The 13,825-nt window shown below is 35.7% G+C and overlaps 3 protein-coding genes across 6 annotated transcripts; 1 reads left to right on the plus strand and 2 right to left on the minus strand.

Moving 5' to 3' along the window:
* Positions 1-324: 324 nt before the first annotated feature.
* On the minus strand, positions 325-2,730 carry LOC107459576 (protein FLX-like 4). Of its 2 annotated transcripts, none has more exons than XM_052263432.1 (4): positions 2,510-2,730; positions 1,457-2,074; positions 817-956; positions 325-724 (listed from the first exon to the last, which is right to left on the minus strand). In XM_052263432.1, exons 2-4 carry the CDS (start codon positions 1,945-1,947, stop codon positions 507-509), a joined length of 849 nt encoding a protein of 282 aa, XP_052119392.1. In that variant the 5' UTR covers positions 1,948-2,074; positions 2,510-2,730; the 3' UTR covers positions 325-506. The 2 variants fall into 2 exon arrangements, with proteins under 2 accessions (XP_052119392.1, XP_015933298.1); XM_016077812.3 differs by having other exon boundaries at positions 2,476-2,730.
* A 725-nt stretch (positions 2,731-3,455) lies between these two features.
* LOC107459540 (uncharacterized) lies at positions 3,456-8,662 on the plus strand. 2 transcript variants are annotated; one of them, XR_008008128.1, is made up of 14 exons: positions 3,456-3,568; positions 3,701-3,889; positions 4,031-4,167; positions 4,241-4,390; positions 4,592-4,693; positions 5,118-5,282; positions 5,462-5,572; positions 6,214-6,311; positions 6,569-6,692; positions 6,840-6,929; positions 7,182-7,226; positions 7,455-7,775; positions 7,915-8,140; positions 8,379-8,662. XR_008008128.1 is itself a non-coding variant. In XM_052259890.1 (13 exons), exons 2-13 carry the CDS (start codon positions 3,868-3,870, stop codon positions 7,939-7,941), a joined length of 1,392 nt encoding a protein of 463 aa, XP_052115850.1. In that variant the 5' UTR covers positions 3,456-3,568; positions 3,701-3,867; the 3' UTR covers positions 7,942-8,200. The 2 variants fall into 2 exon arrangements, 1 of the variants encoding a protein (XP_052115850.1); XM_052259890.1 differs by lacking the exon at positions 8,379-8,662 and having other exon boundaries at positions 7,915-8,200.
* A 301-nt stretch (positions 8,663-8,963) lies between these two features.
* LOC107459521 (uncharacterized) lies at positions 8,964-13,825 on the minus strand. 2 transcript variants are annotated; one of them, XM_052259883.1, is made up of 15 exons: positions 13,586-13,825; positions 12,866-13,147; positions 12,673-12,758; positions 12,423-12,517; positions 12,180-12,302; positions 11,913-11,982; positions 11,567-11,653; positions 11,411-11,476; positions 11,209-11,301; positions 10,883-10,939; positions 10,659-10,787; positions 10,472-10,562; positions 10,072-10,160; positions 9,553-9,746; positions 8,964-9,334 (listed from the first exon to the last, which is right to left on the minus strand). In XM_052259883.1, the coding sequence occupies exons 2-15, from the start codon at positions 13,083-13,085 to the stop codon at positions 9,229-9,231; spliced, it is 1,506 nt and encodes a 501-aa protein (XP_052115843.1). In that variant the 5' UTR covers positions 13,086-13,147; positions 13,586-13,825; the 3' UTR covers positions 8,964-9,228. The 2 variants fall into 2 exon arrangements, with proteins under 2 accessions (XP_052115843.1, XP_015933235.1); XM_016077749.3 differs by having other exon boundaries at positions 13,502-13,825.

Raw genomic sequence — 13,825 nt, forward strand, 5'->3', positions numbered from 1 at the left:
AATATTTTTATGTTACTTATCCCAATTCAATTTTTGATAGGTGAATGATTATCTCCAAGGATTGAACTTAAGAGCAATGATATTTTAAACGGGAGTGGATCATCTTCGGTGAAAAAAATTGGATAGTATCCAGTGTTCAATCTAACAATTCATTACTTTTTCTCTCTTATTTATTTCTAGTCCCACTTATAGAATCAAAAGTAGAAAATTACAGTGTATCTTGTCAAGTGTTAAAAACACTGGAGAGAATCCATTTCCCATTTTAAACCCAGTGTGGTTGTTTATGAACATACAAAACAACCAAAAACAATAACAGCAGTAACATACAAGCAAGATGATTCATTACATAGGCCACTCTTGCAAACACATTCTACAATGTTTGAGAAAAATATTTTTACCTTCTTCAAAATCTATACAATTTAAGTCCCTGCTCGAATTTACGGAGGAGATGGCGTGATCCATAATGAATTTTGCATAAAAGAACGTTACAAACAATTAACTAAACTTCATCTCCGAGCAACTGAGGGATCATACGATCCTGTCCATACAGCACCACCCCCGCCACAACCAGCACTACTGCCCGCTGCTATGCCATTGCTATCTCCATATGGTACAACATTTTCTCCTACTTGAGCAAACGCCATTTGACCATGACCTCTCCCATAAGCATCAAGAAAGGGACCAGTACTGTCTACAGGCGTAGCGGCTCCAAACTGGTTTGGAGCTGTTTACATGGTAAGAGTGCATCAGATAAAATATTTGTATAGAAAGGCCACATAAAAGTAAAGCACTGACATACAAAAGCCAAAGAGTTACCTTTTACTCTTTTCTCAACGTTCAAAATCTCAGCTCGTAACATTTCAACTTCTTTGGCCATTGATATTAGGTTGTTCTCCTTGGCTTTCATTTCCTCCACTAGCTCTATGTTTTTGTTCTTTTCATACTCGAATGTGGCACTATTAACACATTTACAGAATCAACAATAAGAGAAAAGATAAATAACGAAGAACAACGAGAAAGTATGCAACATGGCGGGAAAGAATTATTTAAAATATTAAGCATGTATTATTTGATAGATATTATAAAACCACTTTTCAAACATTTAACGTTTTATATGATTCTTGAATCCAATGGCAATAACACATGTAGTATATCTTATCAATAAGAGAATCAACCAGTATATCACTCTCAATACACACTTCTAACATTGATATTATTGCTTAACTTTTCAACTCTTCATTTATTTGAGTGGGAAGAGACAAAAAAAATGCCCCCACCCACTAAGTGTGGTCAATTACATCGACCAAATGACATCCAAGTATTCTGTCAAAAACTAAGTTTTAGGAAAGCCTTTTCAATCACATTGTTACAATGAATTGAGTAATCGAGCATCAATTCCGATCTACATGCATATGAAAACAGGCATGCAACAGAGTCAACAAACTTCAAGACTCACCGTAATCTTTGGTGCTCTTGCACTAAACTGTCCAGTTCAGTCTGCAAATCTGGAGTACTCTGAACATCGCTACAAGCCTTCTTCAGTTCCTCAGTGGCTCGTTGAATTCGGGCACTCAATTCCTGCCTGGAAGTTGCCAAGCTCTGTGCATTAATATGGGCCTGCTGCAGTTCCTTCTTTATGCTGTCACCTGCTCTAATATCTACCTCCATTTTAGCAATCTTATCCAGTAAAACTCTGATCTGTATGTCACTTTCCGTCTGGATGCTTCGAATGTGTGACTTCACCTTTTGCACATCCTGAGTAGCAGCCACAAGTGCCTCCCTTAAGGCCACATGAGTATTTGCCAATTTCCGGTTATCCCCAATGAGTCGCTCTATTTCTACTTCCTGAGCTGCAATTTTATTCTCCAACAATTGAGGAGAAGGCAGGGACTCCAAAGAACGACCGGCAGCAGAACTCAAACCAGGAAATGTACCGTGCCCCATCATCCCCAAAACCTAAATCGCACGCCCCTCTAACACGCAGGCGGATTTTTGCCCCTAGCAGCCATTCATCAGACACATCACAAACTTCTTGTTGAGCAAGTAAACATCAATACAAAAACCTCCAAGATACCTACAATCAAATGCACGGCTCCAATTAACACAGATGCGAAAAGTCATGATCCTTATTAACAACAAAACTGTCAAAGTCAGAAATGAATTCCACAAATGAGAACTTCCGAAAATGTTAGAGCAAGCATTACATCAAAAGGTATAATGGATATCGCTCAACAAGTGGCAAAGTGCAAGTGATAGAGTATGTTATTGAGGCTAAGCATTTAGAAGTTAAAAATCACATGTTTCAAATAGTTTGCATCATACTGAAAGGTTCATGGTGAGGTAGGAGTATGACCTCGATTAATAGAAGAAACATATCAGAATTAAATAAAGTGGAGCTTAATTTCACATAATAATAATAATAAATAATAATTAGCAACCAAAATTGAATGCGAAAATCAAAGACAAAAACCGAACCGATGATAGGAGGAACTTAGGGGGCGGAAGAGACAAGTCTGTATGAAGCCAAATAAAACAATTGGCGGAACAGTAACGGCAAACGGCGAATCTTCTCAGGTCTCGTTCATTCACACGGCAAACGGCGACGGCGACCGACCACCACAACAAGCGAAAAAAAAAAAGTCTCTGCCCAATTTACAGAATTTCATACAATAGGGTTTTCGTTTTGCAAAGACCAATGTAGCATTGTTATTAATTAAATGCTCTTCAACTTTTCCGTTTTTCGTATGCAAATACTCTTTTCTTTCTCTATTTAACCAATTAAAGTGGATAAAATCTTGACTAAAATAATTGAGAAAAAGCTACCTTTGTATTAATTTTTTTTACTCTAAAGATTACCTTTTATGTATATTATATTAAAAATGAATATTTCAATTTAGTTTTTCAAGGCAAGTAAAGAGCAAATATTTCCTAAACTCTTTAGGGAATTTAATAAATTAATATCTAATACAAGATATTGTATATAGAAATTAGGTTTTTTTTATAAGAATAGAGTTAAAATATTCTTAAAAATATTATGTTTTAAAACATTAAAATATATATTTTGGTGTTATTCGTTTTAAAAAAATATAAAAATACTAATAAATTATAATTCAAAAGTATAATTTTTCTATATGTAAAACTTCGAATATCCTTTCTCTCATATAAAAAAAGGAAACATAAAAATATTTAGTTTCACTGCACGTTTTTCCCTTTTTTCTTTCATATTATTCGTATAGTTTAATTCAATACAGGGAACAATTTTTTATAGTTAACTAATCTATATGGTTAAAGTGAATAGGGAAAAAAAAAAGAAAGTGATTATCACACAGGGTACCGAGTGCGTTTATAGTTTATACTTGATAGGATTCACATTGCCGCCGTTGAAACTTGGGAAGGCGCGTAAAAAGAAGGGCACTTCTCTCTCTTCTACGGACATTGGCGGTTTTCTACTCACTATACCATTATTACTATTTATTTCTCATACTAACACTCTTAACACTACTCTTTTTTTTCTATTTCCTTCTTTCATCCTAGACTACGCTGCTTTCATCTTCTCTACACCACCAAGGTCCTCTTCTTTACTCTCATTCTTGTTTTTCCATTTCACTTCATTTCCATATTGTTCTATGTTTCTTCTCTGCCAAAACTCGCGTTTCATCAAAACACCGAGCTGAGATCGAGCCTTACGTATATGCTATAGGGATTTGCGGAAGCTCTCGAAGCTATGGCGTTGTTGATTCGCCCAAACAGTGTCATTCGGACTCGAAACACGATGAGTTGCTTCCCGATGTGGAGATTGCAGCGCTCCGCCGCGAATTCGAATCTGCCAAACAGAGCTTTCAAAGGATTCCCGATGCCCTCAAAGAAATGCCCAAAATGAATCCCAAAGGTCAGTTCATTGCTTGCTTCCACGTGTGGTTTGGTTGCGAATATTGATCTTTTGTTTCTGTCTTTGTATTATCTTATATCTTTATACTCTGTGTAATGGCTCATATTGAGTTGAACTGTTATTTTGTTTGAATTGGATTAGGCATATACGTGAATAAGAGCTTGAGATTGGACAAATTGCAAGTTTATGGTTTTGACTACGATTACACATTGGCACATTACTCATCTGCCTTGCAGACTTTGATATATGACTTGGCCAAGGAGTACATGGTGAATGAGGTTAGCTCCAACCCAATTCACTTGTGCTATTTGTTTTTCTGTTGGTTTTTAATCATGTGGTTACTTCTTTCAGCTTAGGTATCCTGAGATTTGCATGGAATTCAAGTATGATCCAAGTTTCCCCATTCGAGGCTTATACTATGATAAGTCTAAAGGGTGCCTAATGAAGCTGGATTTCTTCGGGTCAATTGAGCCAGATGGATGTTATTTTGGTCGACGCAGGGTATTTGCTGCTCATTCTTATGTTTTGTTAGGCACATGTATGCATCGTATTAGCTGCTTTTGCTATTTAATTACTTAAAACCTTCTCATGAATTGCTGTTGCTAGTTTTCTTTGACATATCTTGTCCATTATAGCCAAAGTAAAATATTACCAGCAAAATATTTTCTTTACATAGATTTCTTTCCTTCCAATAATTTACAGCTAAGCCGAAGGGAAATTCGTGATGTATATGGAACACGACATATTGGTCGCGATCAAGCTCGATCACTTGTTGGTTTGATGGATTTCTTCTGCTTCAGTGAGGTTAGTTCCCTCTCATTCTGTCCTCCAGTAATTATTATGAAGTATATGACTAGAGGAGCTTTAGTATAGTCAGGTATTGGACCTTTGACCTAGTGAATGGCTGAATGGTTCTTGTAATTCTCTTGTGTCATAGATGATTATCATTTCTCTGAATATGCATATTTCAACAGTATATAGGCAAATATTTACTTAGAGGAGGAATATGCTCAATTTTTAATGGAACTTTTCTTATCGTGAATTGCAGTTGTAAGGGCCAACTCAATAGGACTATAGTAGTTGATCCACCCAAATCTCTAAATTCAGTTGAAAGAACTCCATTACTGATTCTCTCTGCTTTTCCTGCAGCAGTCTGCTGTCTAATGCAGACACTTCCCACCATCAAACCTTAGGTTGAGATCTGATTGTTTATAATGTCGCTTTGTAGGCATGCCTCCTTGCAGATATAGTGCAATACTTTGTTGATGCCAAGCTAGAATTTGATGCTTCCTACATATATGAAGACGTGATTCGGGCAATTGATCATGTCCACCGGAGTGGCCGGGTTCACAGAGGAATTCTCTCTGATCCACATAGATACTTAGTTAAAAATGTATGTTCAAGCCGTTTTTCACATTTACGTTAACTAACGTCCAAGAATGTTTCCAATAACCACCCTAAGTGGTCTACAATACGATTTTGTGGTCTAGTATTTTTTCTTCTTATTTATTTATTTTTCCCCATGTTGTTTAGATTTTGTAACTGTTATTCATTTGTGTGTGAGTAACTCAGGGGACGATGTTGAGTTTTCTTAAGATGCTAAGGGAGAAGGGCAAGAAGCTTTTCTTGTTGACTAATTCTCCTTATTACTTTGTGGATGGAGGAATGCGTTTTATGTTACAGGTATTTTCTTAGGAAGTCATAGTCTACATCAGATAATGAAAGAGTCTAAAGTGAAGATGCAACCACACATAGTTTCATTTTACACCTTATTTCTGATGCAAGAGCTATTTCATTATAGTTGGTTGTGAAGATAAATATGTTACATCAGTAAATTCTAGAGAACAGGGAAGCTATGCTCTTCTTTATTTACTGAGCCTATAATAATGCACATATGCTTTAGATGGATCTTGTATTCTTATATTTTTCTTATATTTGCTGTTATTTCTTTCAACTCTTCATCAGGGGAAAAGATTGAGTAAGCGTCTATGTTTATTGTTGGTTTTGATGACCATGTACAGAAGTTCTCTACTTGTCCCAAACGTAGCCATTGACTACGGCCTGGTTTATCTATATGACTTAGATCCAATTATTCTTTTCAATGAGAAGATATTCATTGAAATGCTTGAAAATAAATTTATAAGTGGGAGGGACTTTACTATGTTGGAGACTTGGAGTGATCTGTAGGGCACATGTTGCTCAGATGGTTATCGGTCTCTCTTTGTTTTGTTTAATAAATTTTTTATTTGCAGTTCCTTAGTTGTGTGTATTCACTTCTTGTATTTGTCCATAATTTTCTTTTTTTTTTTTTGAACGTTGATTAGGATTCTATGGATTGTAGAGACTCCTGGATGGAACTGTTTGATGTTGTGATTGCTAAGGCTAATAAACCACAGTTTTATACATCTGATCATCCATTCCGGTCTGTATCCATTTGAGTATAATTTTTGTCCTTTGCTGTACTGTTCTTGGTTTTTATTTTATAACTTAAAGCTTCTTATTGAGGAGAAATGTATTTGGTTCTTCAAGTATTTTTCTCATCCCATCATGAAGATCATTTTCTTTTGAAAAGTTTTACTTTCCTTTTTTCTTCAGTTTCTTTTCACATCTCTTTGACACTTGAAGTCATATATTCTTGAATTCTTTCTACAGCTCCTGATTGTTGGCAATTCCGTGCAGTTGTTATGACATGGAGAAGGACAAATTAACTTTTACCAAAGTCGAGAAATTTCTTCCAAACAAAATATATTATCATGGATGCCTCAAATCCTTTCTCCAAATAACAAAGTGGAAGGGCCCAGAGGTATAATTCATTTGATGTTTGATATGCCGTGCTGTGTAGTAATTTTTATTTACTAGACTTTTTGTTCACAATCAGATTTTATAGAATAAATATGAAGATTTTTTTACATTTAGCTTCTAGAAAGCCAAAATTCATATTTTACCATAGGTGATATATTTTGGAGATCATCTATTTAGCGACCTGAGAGGTCCCTCAAAGGCAGGTTGGCGCACAGCTGCTATCATCCATGAACTGGAGGTATATCTGCTATGTAATTCATTTTTCATGTAGATATTTTAATATCCTGTCATTATTTTCAGAACCCCTGCAAGTTACAGTTACCAAAAAGTTTAGTACAATTAAGTTTGACAATTACCATTTTTTGTATAGTGACTCTATTCCTGAAGAATATTTTTTGAGTTTATATATTTCTTCTTGAGGTATTGATGCATGGCATAGTAAACATAAGAAGAATGGACATTTATATGGGGTGTTTCATTAATAATGCAGAATGAAATACGCATACAGAATGGAGATAATTACCGTTGGGAACAGGTATTTTTCAGACTTGGTTACTATTGAGTATTGACTTTATTTCTTGTGTTTCATTCTTTTTAGGACATATGACCAAGAAAAGGTAGAAATGAATAGTCTTGTCTCTTATGGTTATGACAGAAAGGTCCATAATTCGAAACATGAGTGCTATATAAGTTGACAATGTGAGTTTAATTGCTTTTCTTCATCTAAATCTTGAATCTCCCAACATTTTATGCTTCTATGCAGGCCAAGTTTCATATAATACAAGAATTACTAGGTAAGTTGCATGCAACTGCGGCTAATAGTATGAGAACCTCGTCTTGCAATTTACTTCTGGAAGAACTTAATGGGGAAAGGCAAAAAGCACGCAATATGATGAAGACGATGTTTAATAAGTCTTTTGGAGCAACATTCCTGACTAGTACAGGTCAGGAATCTGCTTTTGCTTATAACATTCATCAGTATGCAGATGTTTATACCAGTAAGCCGGAGAATTTTCTTCTCCATTCAACTGAAGCTTGGCTTCATGTTCCATATGATGTCAAGATTATGCCTCATCACGTGAAGGTAATCCAATTTTTCTCCCTAAACTTCATTATTTCACTGGACAATTAACATCATCATGCTCTTTTTTACATGAAGAATATTCTTGCTTCCTCATACATTTTCTTACAATAACTCGTTGCTTGTCCTTTCTTCTACTCAGATTCCATCAAGTTTGTTTAATACCTGATGAGCTAGTCCTCAGAATCATTCAAACTGAGTGGCATTCCGTGGTTCTACTATTGCCGGTGTAATGGCGGCGGCAATTGAACTAAGTGTTCCATTATGGAGGTGCAAACAGGAGATACTTGTTGCAGCAGTCACTTCCATTCAGTTTAATTCTTTTGTTCTTGATTTCCCCAATATCTGGGCGTTTCTAACAAACTCGGGTATGCTGTTTTTAATGGAAAATAAATCAGTAAAATTGCTCCGTTTATAGAAAAGCGTTTTATTTCTAAAGGCTGTCAGGGTTTCATCTTAGCATGAAAAAAAAAAAAACTAATGATAAGGTTCCTGCATTAGTTGTTTATGATTGATGAAAATTCATATCAGCACTTCATTGTTTAGATGGATTGGATGTTCCATCATTAACATGTCATTCATTTTTTCTATGATCGCAACTCGTAGATGGCAACTGCTGTCGATCCACAGGAACTTGCAATCAATAATCATTAACCAGAAGTGCTACCAAGTCCTAGTACGAGGTCAAACATGACGATTTCACTGGTGGATTATAGCATGGGTTAACTTATGAGGGGTCTTTTGTCGTCTAGTAACTAAATCCTTGCATATTCTGACATGGTTAGGGCTTTGGGTCGGCTAATGTTTATTTATATACTCACTGAATCTGAAATGTTGCTGCAAATTGCAACATATATTAGTCGTAAAAAATGCGGATATGTTCAACTCTTAATCTGGCAAATCTCTTGTAAATTTTCATAAATAAAAACTTAACATCTAAGAAAAAAGGTTACGAAGTTGTATCCTCATTACAGGAACTAGGAAACATGCGAAAACAATTCGTGCAACAAATGCATTCTTTATTACAGGAACTAGGAAAAATGCTTCGGGACTCAAAATAGTTAAGGCAAAAATGATCATCGGTCTTCTAACGAGGCTACAGCCTTCGGCTCCGCAATGAGTGTCGAGAATAATAAACAGTACGACATAATAAAAATCGATGGCTGAATTAACTGGTAGAGAACTGTTGAATTGTATAAGGAATTATTTGAAATTTTATAATGAACCATTCAATTGCACATTATTTTTTTAGCAATGCTTGTAACTCTTATGCTAACTAAAACATCCCTGGCTGTGCAGGTACTAAACTAAACGGCCTGCTGATGGGTGCTTCCTTTTTTAAAAAATTTTTTGTTGTGTCGGAACCAATACTCATCATTTTATCCCGTTTGCACTCAACATATGATACAACAATTTTAAAGGAACTGAACTTTCGGAGGTTTTGAATCCTCTTTCATCAAGCTTCAACGGCATCCTGATCCATTCTTCCTTGGTCGACTTTCTTTTCAGCCAACATGGCAGCATGCTGTTCCAAGTATTCCTTGCTGTTAATCTCTGTCAATCTGCATCAAATTTATGTCATTATCAGGCATTGAAACAAATACAGTGGTAGTTCTTGGTGGGAGTTTTATTTTTGATGTTCCATTTCCTTCCCTCTTTATTTTCTTGGCTGTTCCTGATGTCAAAAGTGTTTTAGATGAGAGCTTTCAACTAGCACTACTTGAGACAGGAATAGTAGATCATATTGCTTGCTTGAGTTTCTTACAGAGTTGTATCATACCTACTAATAGTACGGTCTTTGGCAAATCCGAGTTCATTGTCTACACAAAGGTCGGAGACATCACTTTTCTGTGATCTTGAAGCGGTCCTGGGTGCCATTTGTTTAGCCTCTGATATTGTTACTATTTTTTCAAAAAGCTCTTGAGGGCTTCCTTCAGCTGTACACAATAGCCTCGCTTTGTTCTCATATGTAACCTGTAAATCCCAACAAAACAAAGCATAATTCTTGTTCTACTCTGCCATGCAAGAGAATGAATTATAGAAGTTAATACAAATGCATATGATTAGCTACCACCCCATGACTCAACAAGGTGGCATAAGATTCAAATTCTTAAAAATTCTTCAACATTTTAAGAACGAACCAGGAATCTGTACATCAGAGCAAACAGGGCAAGTGGCTGCTATATAGCTAGCTGTTATGACTCTTGTATTGAGCAGAACATACAATTAAATGCAAAACGTTGATAAAATTTAACAATCGCTCACAAAAGGCAAAGTTTTAACATGAAACAACACTTACATCAATTAATGTGACAAATCTATGTGCAGCTGATTTATTTTGAAGCCCGAAAATTGGGATGCCTTCCAGTGCTAATGTGTGAAAGTTCTCTGTGTAAACAAAACAAGACATTCTGTATAAGATTGATTGATGGGTTTAATATATGGTGGCAATTCTGCAAAAGTATGAAGGATAAGAAGTATTCAAAGTGGTAAGAAAAACTCTCACAATGGAAGAAAATGAATGTATTTCCCAAAAAAAGAAAAGATTTTTATTCGATTTCTACCAAATTCAAAACTGAAATAATTTTTTTCAACCATATTTGGAATTCCTAATAAACAACAGAACCAAATCCAAGGTCTTTTGGTGGGACATGAAAGATATATGCATGAGAAACTCCACTTGAGCAGATATTGCTTACTGAATAATCCCAAATAGTCTGCAGCAGCAAGAGGCCTGTCACAAAGTTCCTCAAAAGTAAAATAGGCACATCCATTAGCTCCCAATGGAACCTGATGAAAAAGTTAAAACAGAGTAAGATTGATAATAGTAGTAAGCATGTTCTGTGTATATGTGTGTATCTCTGCAGTATAGAATTTAGCACATACTTTCAGTTTCCTTCCCATCACTACTTCCACTTCTTTGGGAGTAGCTGTTCCTTCTCCGACTAACTGCTGAAACTTTTGCTTAAGAAAGGCAGATGAATCTGTGCCAATGAAGTAGAATCCTTCTTCACCCTGCAGTCAAATAGACAAAAAATCAAATTAAAATAAATCTAATGACTTGAGATCAATACCAGATAAATCTACATAAAAGAGTTTGGGACTCATACTGAAGTCATTTTGCGGTAGTCAATTGATGAACCGATCTCATGTATTACACATCTTTCCTGCATCAGTATATGTATATTAGAAAAAAATTACTGATGCTCAGATGTGCACTTAATTCTTTACTTCTGGAAAAACAGACAGTCATTCCTCAATTTAACTGTTGCTGAAACCACAATTGAATTTGGTTCATGCTAGCATTGACATGGTTTAAATTCTAAAACATTGATTTCATTGAGTCTAATATTTCAGGCTAATATGCAACATGGTGAAAGCTTAAGAGAAGCCAATATGACATTACTCTCAACTGAGGAAACATTTAGAAGCACACCTTCAATGTCGCAATGAATGGCAAAAAGAGATCCCTCTGCAATCCTCCCTCATATAGATTATCTGGTGCACGATTCGAAGTGGCAACTAGAATCTATAATTGTATCCAAGCATGTCAGAAATTTGAAATTTTGAGAAAATATATAGGCAACAACTGCATAAATGATATTATAGAGAGGCAGTTACATGGTAATATTACTTACAATGCCTTTGCTAAACAAATGTTTAAACAAGCGATTTAGTATCAATGCATCAGCAACATCTGTTACCTTTTCAGAAAAACAAACAATCTCAAGTCATTGAAGCACAATATGCAGATCAGTTGCCAATGGAAATAAATATTAGATTGACAAATTTACCATAAATTCATCAAGACATAACAAAATGGCTTCCTCAGAAATTTCCCCTGCAACAACCTCAAGCGGATCTGATAAACCCTTATGCTTCTACAAGGATAAACAATAAGAAATTTAAGAAAAGCTACCTTCATGCATATAAAGATAACATCATTCCAGTAACAGACAACAGAATCAATGAATGCTCAAAGAATCGATCTCTTCTGTGCCTCTTTAAGATTCTTACCCAAAAATCATACATAATATTGGCACTTCCCTTACAGAAAGTAAAGATTTCTCATCGACAAGAACCACACAAGAAATACAATTCAGTTATAGCTTCCACAATTAGCAGGCACAGTAAACTTACTTGTAATAGGCCATGTACTTTTAACATGAAGTCATGAAAATGGATCCTCTTTTTCCTCCAATTAGAGGGCCTGAAGAATTCTTAAAAAAACAGTCAAGAGATCAGATGACAAGGTTGATCCTCATAAAAGCACACATCAATAAAATCTTCTTAAAATGTTTTAATCTTCCTATAGTTAGACTTGAAGAATATGAGATTTCAATGTAGCTTTTTTTAAAGAATAAAAAAAAAAGGAGCCAATGGAGAAGGAATTAATGTCAAACTCACAATTGATCAAAGAAAAGGTCCATCAGCATAGTTTTACCAGTACCCACTCCTCCATACAGATACAGACCCTTTACTGGTGAATGAGAAGGATGTGACAGCAAACGAGACCACAACCAGCCACTCCTGCAGACATAATCATTCTTTAGAACTCAGAACATGATGCGAAGGTAGGGGGTAAAAACTGCAAATTTGAACAGACATGGTAAACAAACAAATAAATACTAGTAAAATAGAAAAGTATACCTTACAGGTTTTTCCACATTGCGATCCAATTGGCATTCATCCGCAGACTGAACAAGCTCGTCATAAAGTCTCTGAAGTTCCGTCAAGGTTACTACCTGCCCAAAGATCTAAACTCATTAAACATGCTTTAAAAAAGGATAACAAGATTATGTGAGAAAACCACTAATAAAATTCTATCTAATAGCATTTAACCATTAAACAAATTTTCCTAAGGAAATTTAGGAATTAAGATGATGAGCTATATTTATACCTGGCATCTATCACCATCTACTAGCTCGCCGCTACAGATTCTTCGTTCATACTCCACAAGAGGCCCTGCTCTATTTGTTTCTGCAGCTGAAAACAACAACTTCCAATACAAATCAATAAGGGCACAGAGGATTTTCAAGCTCTAACCAATACAGCACACGGAAAAAAATCAAGATCAAAAAGGAAAGGCGAACCTCCATTGGTGAGTTTTGCAGCGTGAACTGAGATAGCTCTTGTGGATGCGGTGAATGAATGGTTCTTGAACAAGTTGGTTTGAGCAGGATTAAGAACTCTGTGACATGAACTATGAATATGAGAGGTCTTCTGCAATTGATGTGGTGTTTCTGCAACTAAATCAGCGATCCAAATTACCGCCGGTCGCAACCGGCGAAGAGAACGAGCCAAGCTTGTCATCTTCTTCAACCACTCTCAACTCCAATTGAGAACAGCAACCCTCAGAAAGAAGCAAAGAATTCCTGAAAATTACATATTTTAACTAATTACAAATTAGTGATCATTTTATCTCGAATCATAACGATTTCTCATACGCATAGAAGCGAAAGTTTTCATCTTCTTTGAGAGAGGGGAAAAATAAAAGAAAAAGAAGCTTGATTTATAATTTGACTGTCACTAAAAGATTACATATGAATAAAATAAAAGTCGAATTGGAAGAATATTCAGCAGAGTACAAAACTGATTTGGATCAAATAATTGTAAACGCATGCATGAATCATAAAAGTAATTCGGATTTTAACAATGAATAAACGGCATTTCCAACATGACGCGAAATGAAGGGTAAAAAAAATAGGAATAAGAAGAAGCGAGTGTGCCTGAAGGAAGAAGAAGAAGAAGTAGAGTGCGAAACACGCGAAAAGAGAGAAAGAGAAAGGGGATATGAATATTGATATTGATACTGAGACTGATACGAGAGGCTCCTTCCCTCGATGGCTGTGATCTGAGCCTTATCAACCTGCTCTGTTTTTCTTCGTTATTATTATTTTAGTGTTTGACTCAAAAATTCAGAGAAGAGACGGTGTTGCTGATTTGGGTATTTGCTACTTGCTACCTCAGAGGGTTGCAGCAAAACATGCTTCAATTCTCAACCAACTCAGGTTATGGAGCATGGACCCTCTTTTCTTTAAGCTCCGGTCTTT

Source organism: Arachis duranensis, chromosome 1 (genome assembly GCF_000817695.3).
Source record: "Arachis duranensis cultivar V14167 chromosome 1, aradu.V14167.gnm2.J7QH, whole genome shotgun sequence".
Lineage (NCBI taxonomy): Eukaryota > Viridiplantae > Streptophyta > Magnoliopsida > Fabales > Fabaceae > Arachis > Arachis duranensis.

Coding starts and splice junctions, on each gene's coding strand:
- LOC107459540 (XM_052259890.1), top strand. CDS start 3,868: ATGCCCAAAATGAATCCCAAAG. Junction 6,930..7,181: donor CTATCATCCATGAACTGGAG/GTATATCTGCTA, acceptor TTAATAATGCAG/AATGAAATACGCATACAGAA. Junction 7,227..7,454: donor ATAATTACCGTTGGGAACAG/GTATTTTTCAGA, acceptor GCTTCTATGCAG/GCCAAGTTTCATATAATACA.
- LOC107459576 (XM_052263432.1), bottom strand. CDS start 1,947: ATGATGGGGCACGGTACATTTCCTGGTTTGAGTTCTGCTGCCGGTCGT. Junction 957..1,456: donor CAAGAGCACCAAAGATTACG/GTGAGTCTTGAA, acceptor ATGTGTTAATAG/TGCCACATTCGAGTATGAAA. Junction 725..816: donor CGTTGAGAAAAGAGTAAAAG/GTAACTCTTTGG, acceptor CCATGTAAACAG/CTCCAAACCAGTTTGGAGCC.
- LOC107459521 (XM_052259883.1), bottom strand. CDS start 13,085: ATGACAAGCTTGGCTCGTTCTCTTCGCCGGTTGCGACCGGCGGTAATT. Junction 12,303..12,422: donor AATGTGGAAAAACCTGTAAG/GTATACTTTTCT, acceptor TTATGTCTGCAG/GAGTGGCTGGTTGTGGTCTC. Junction 10,161..10,471: donor AGACTATTTGGGATTATTCA/GTAAGCAATATC, acceptor TTGTTTACACAG/AGAACTTTCACACATTAGCA.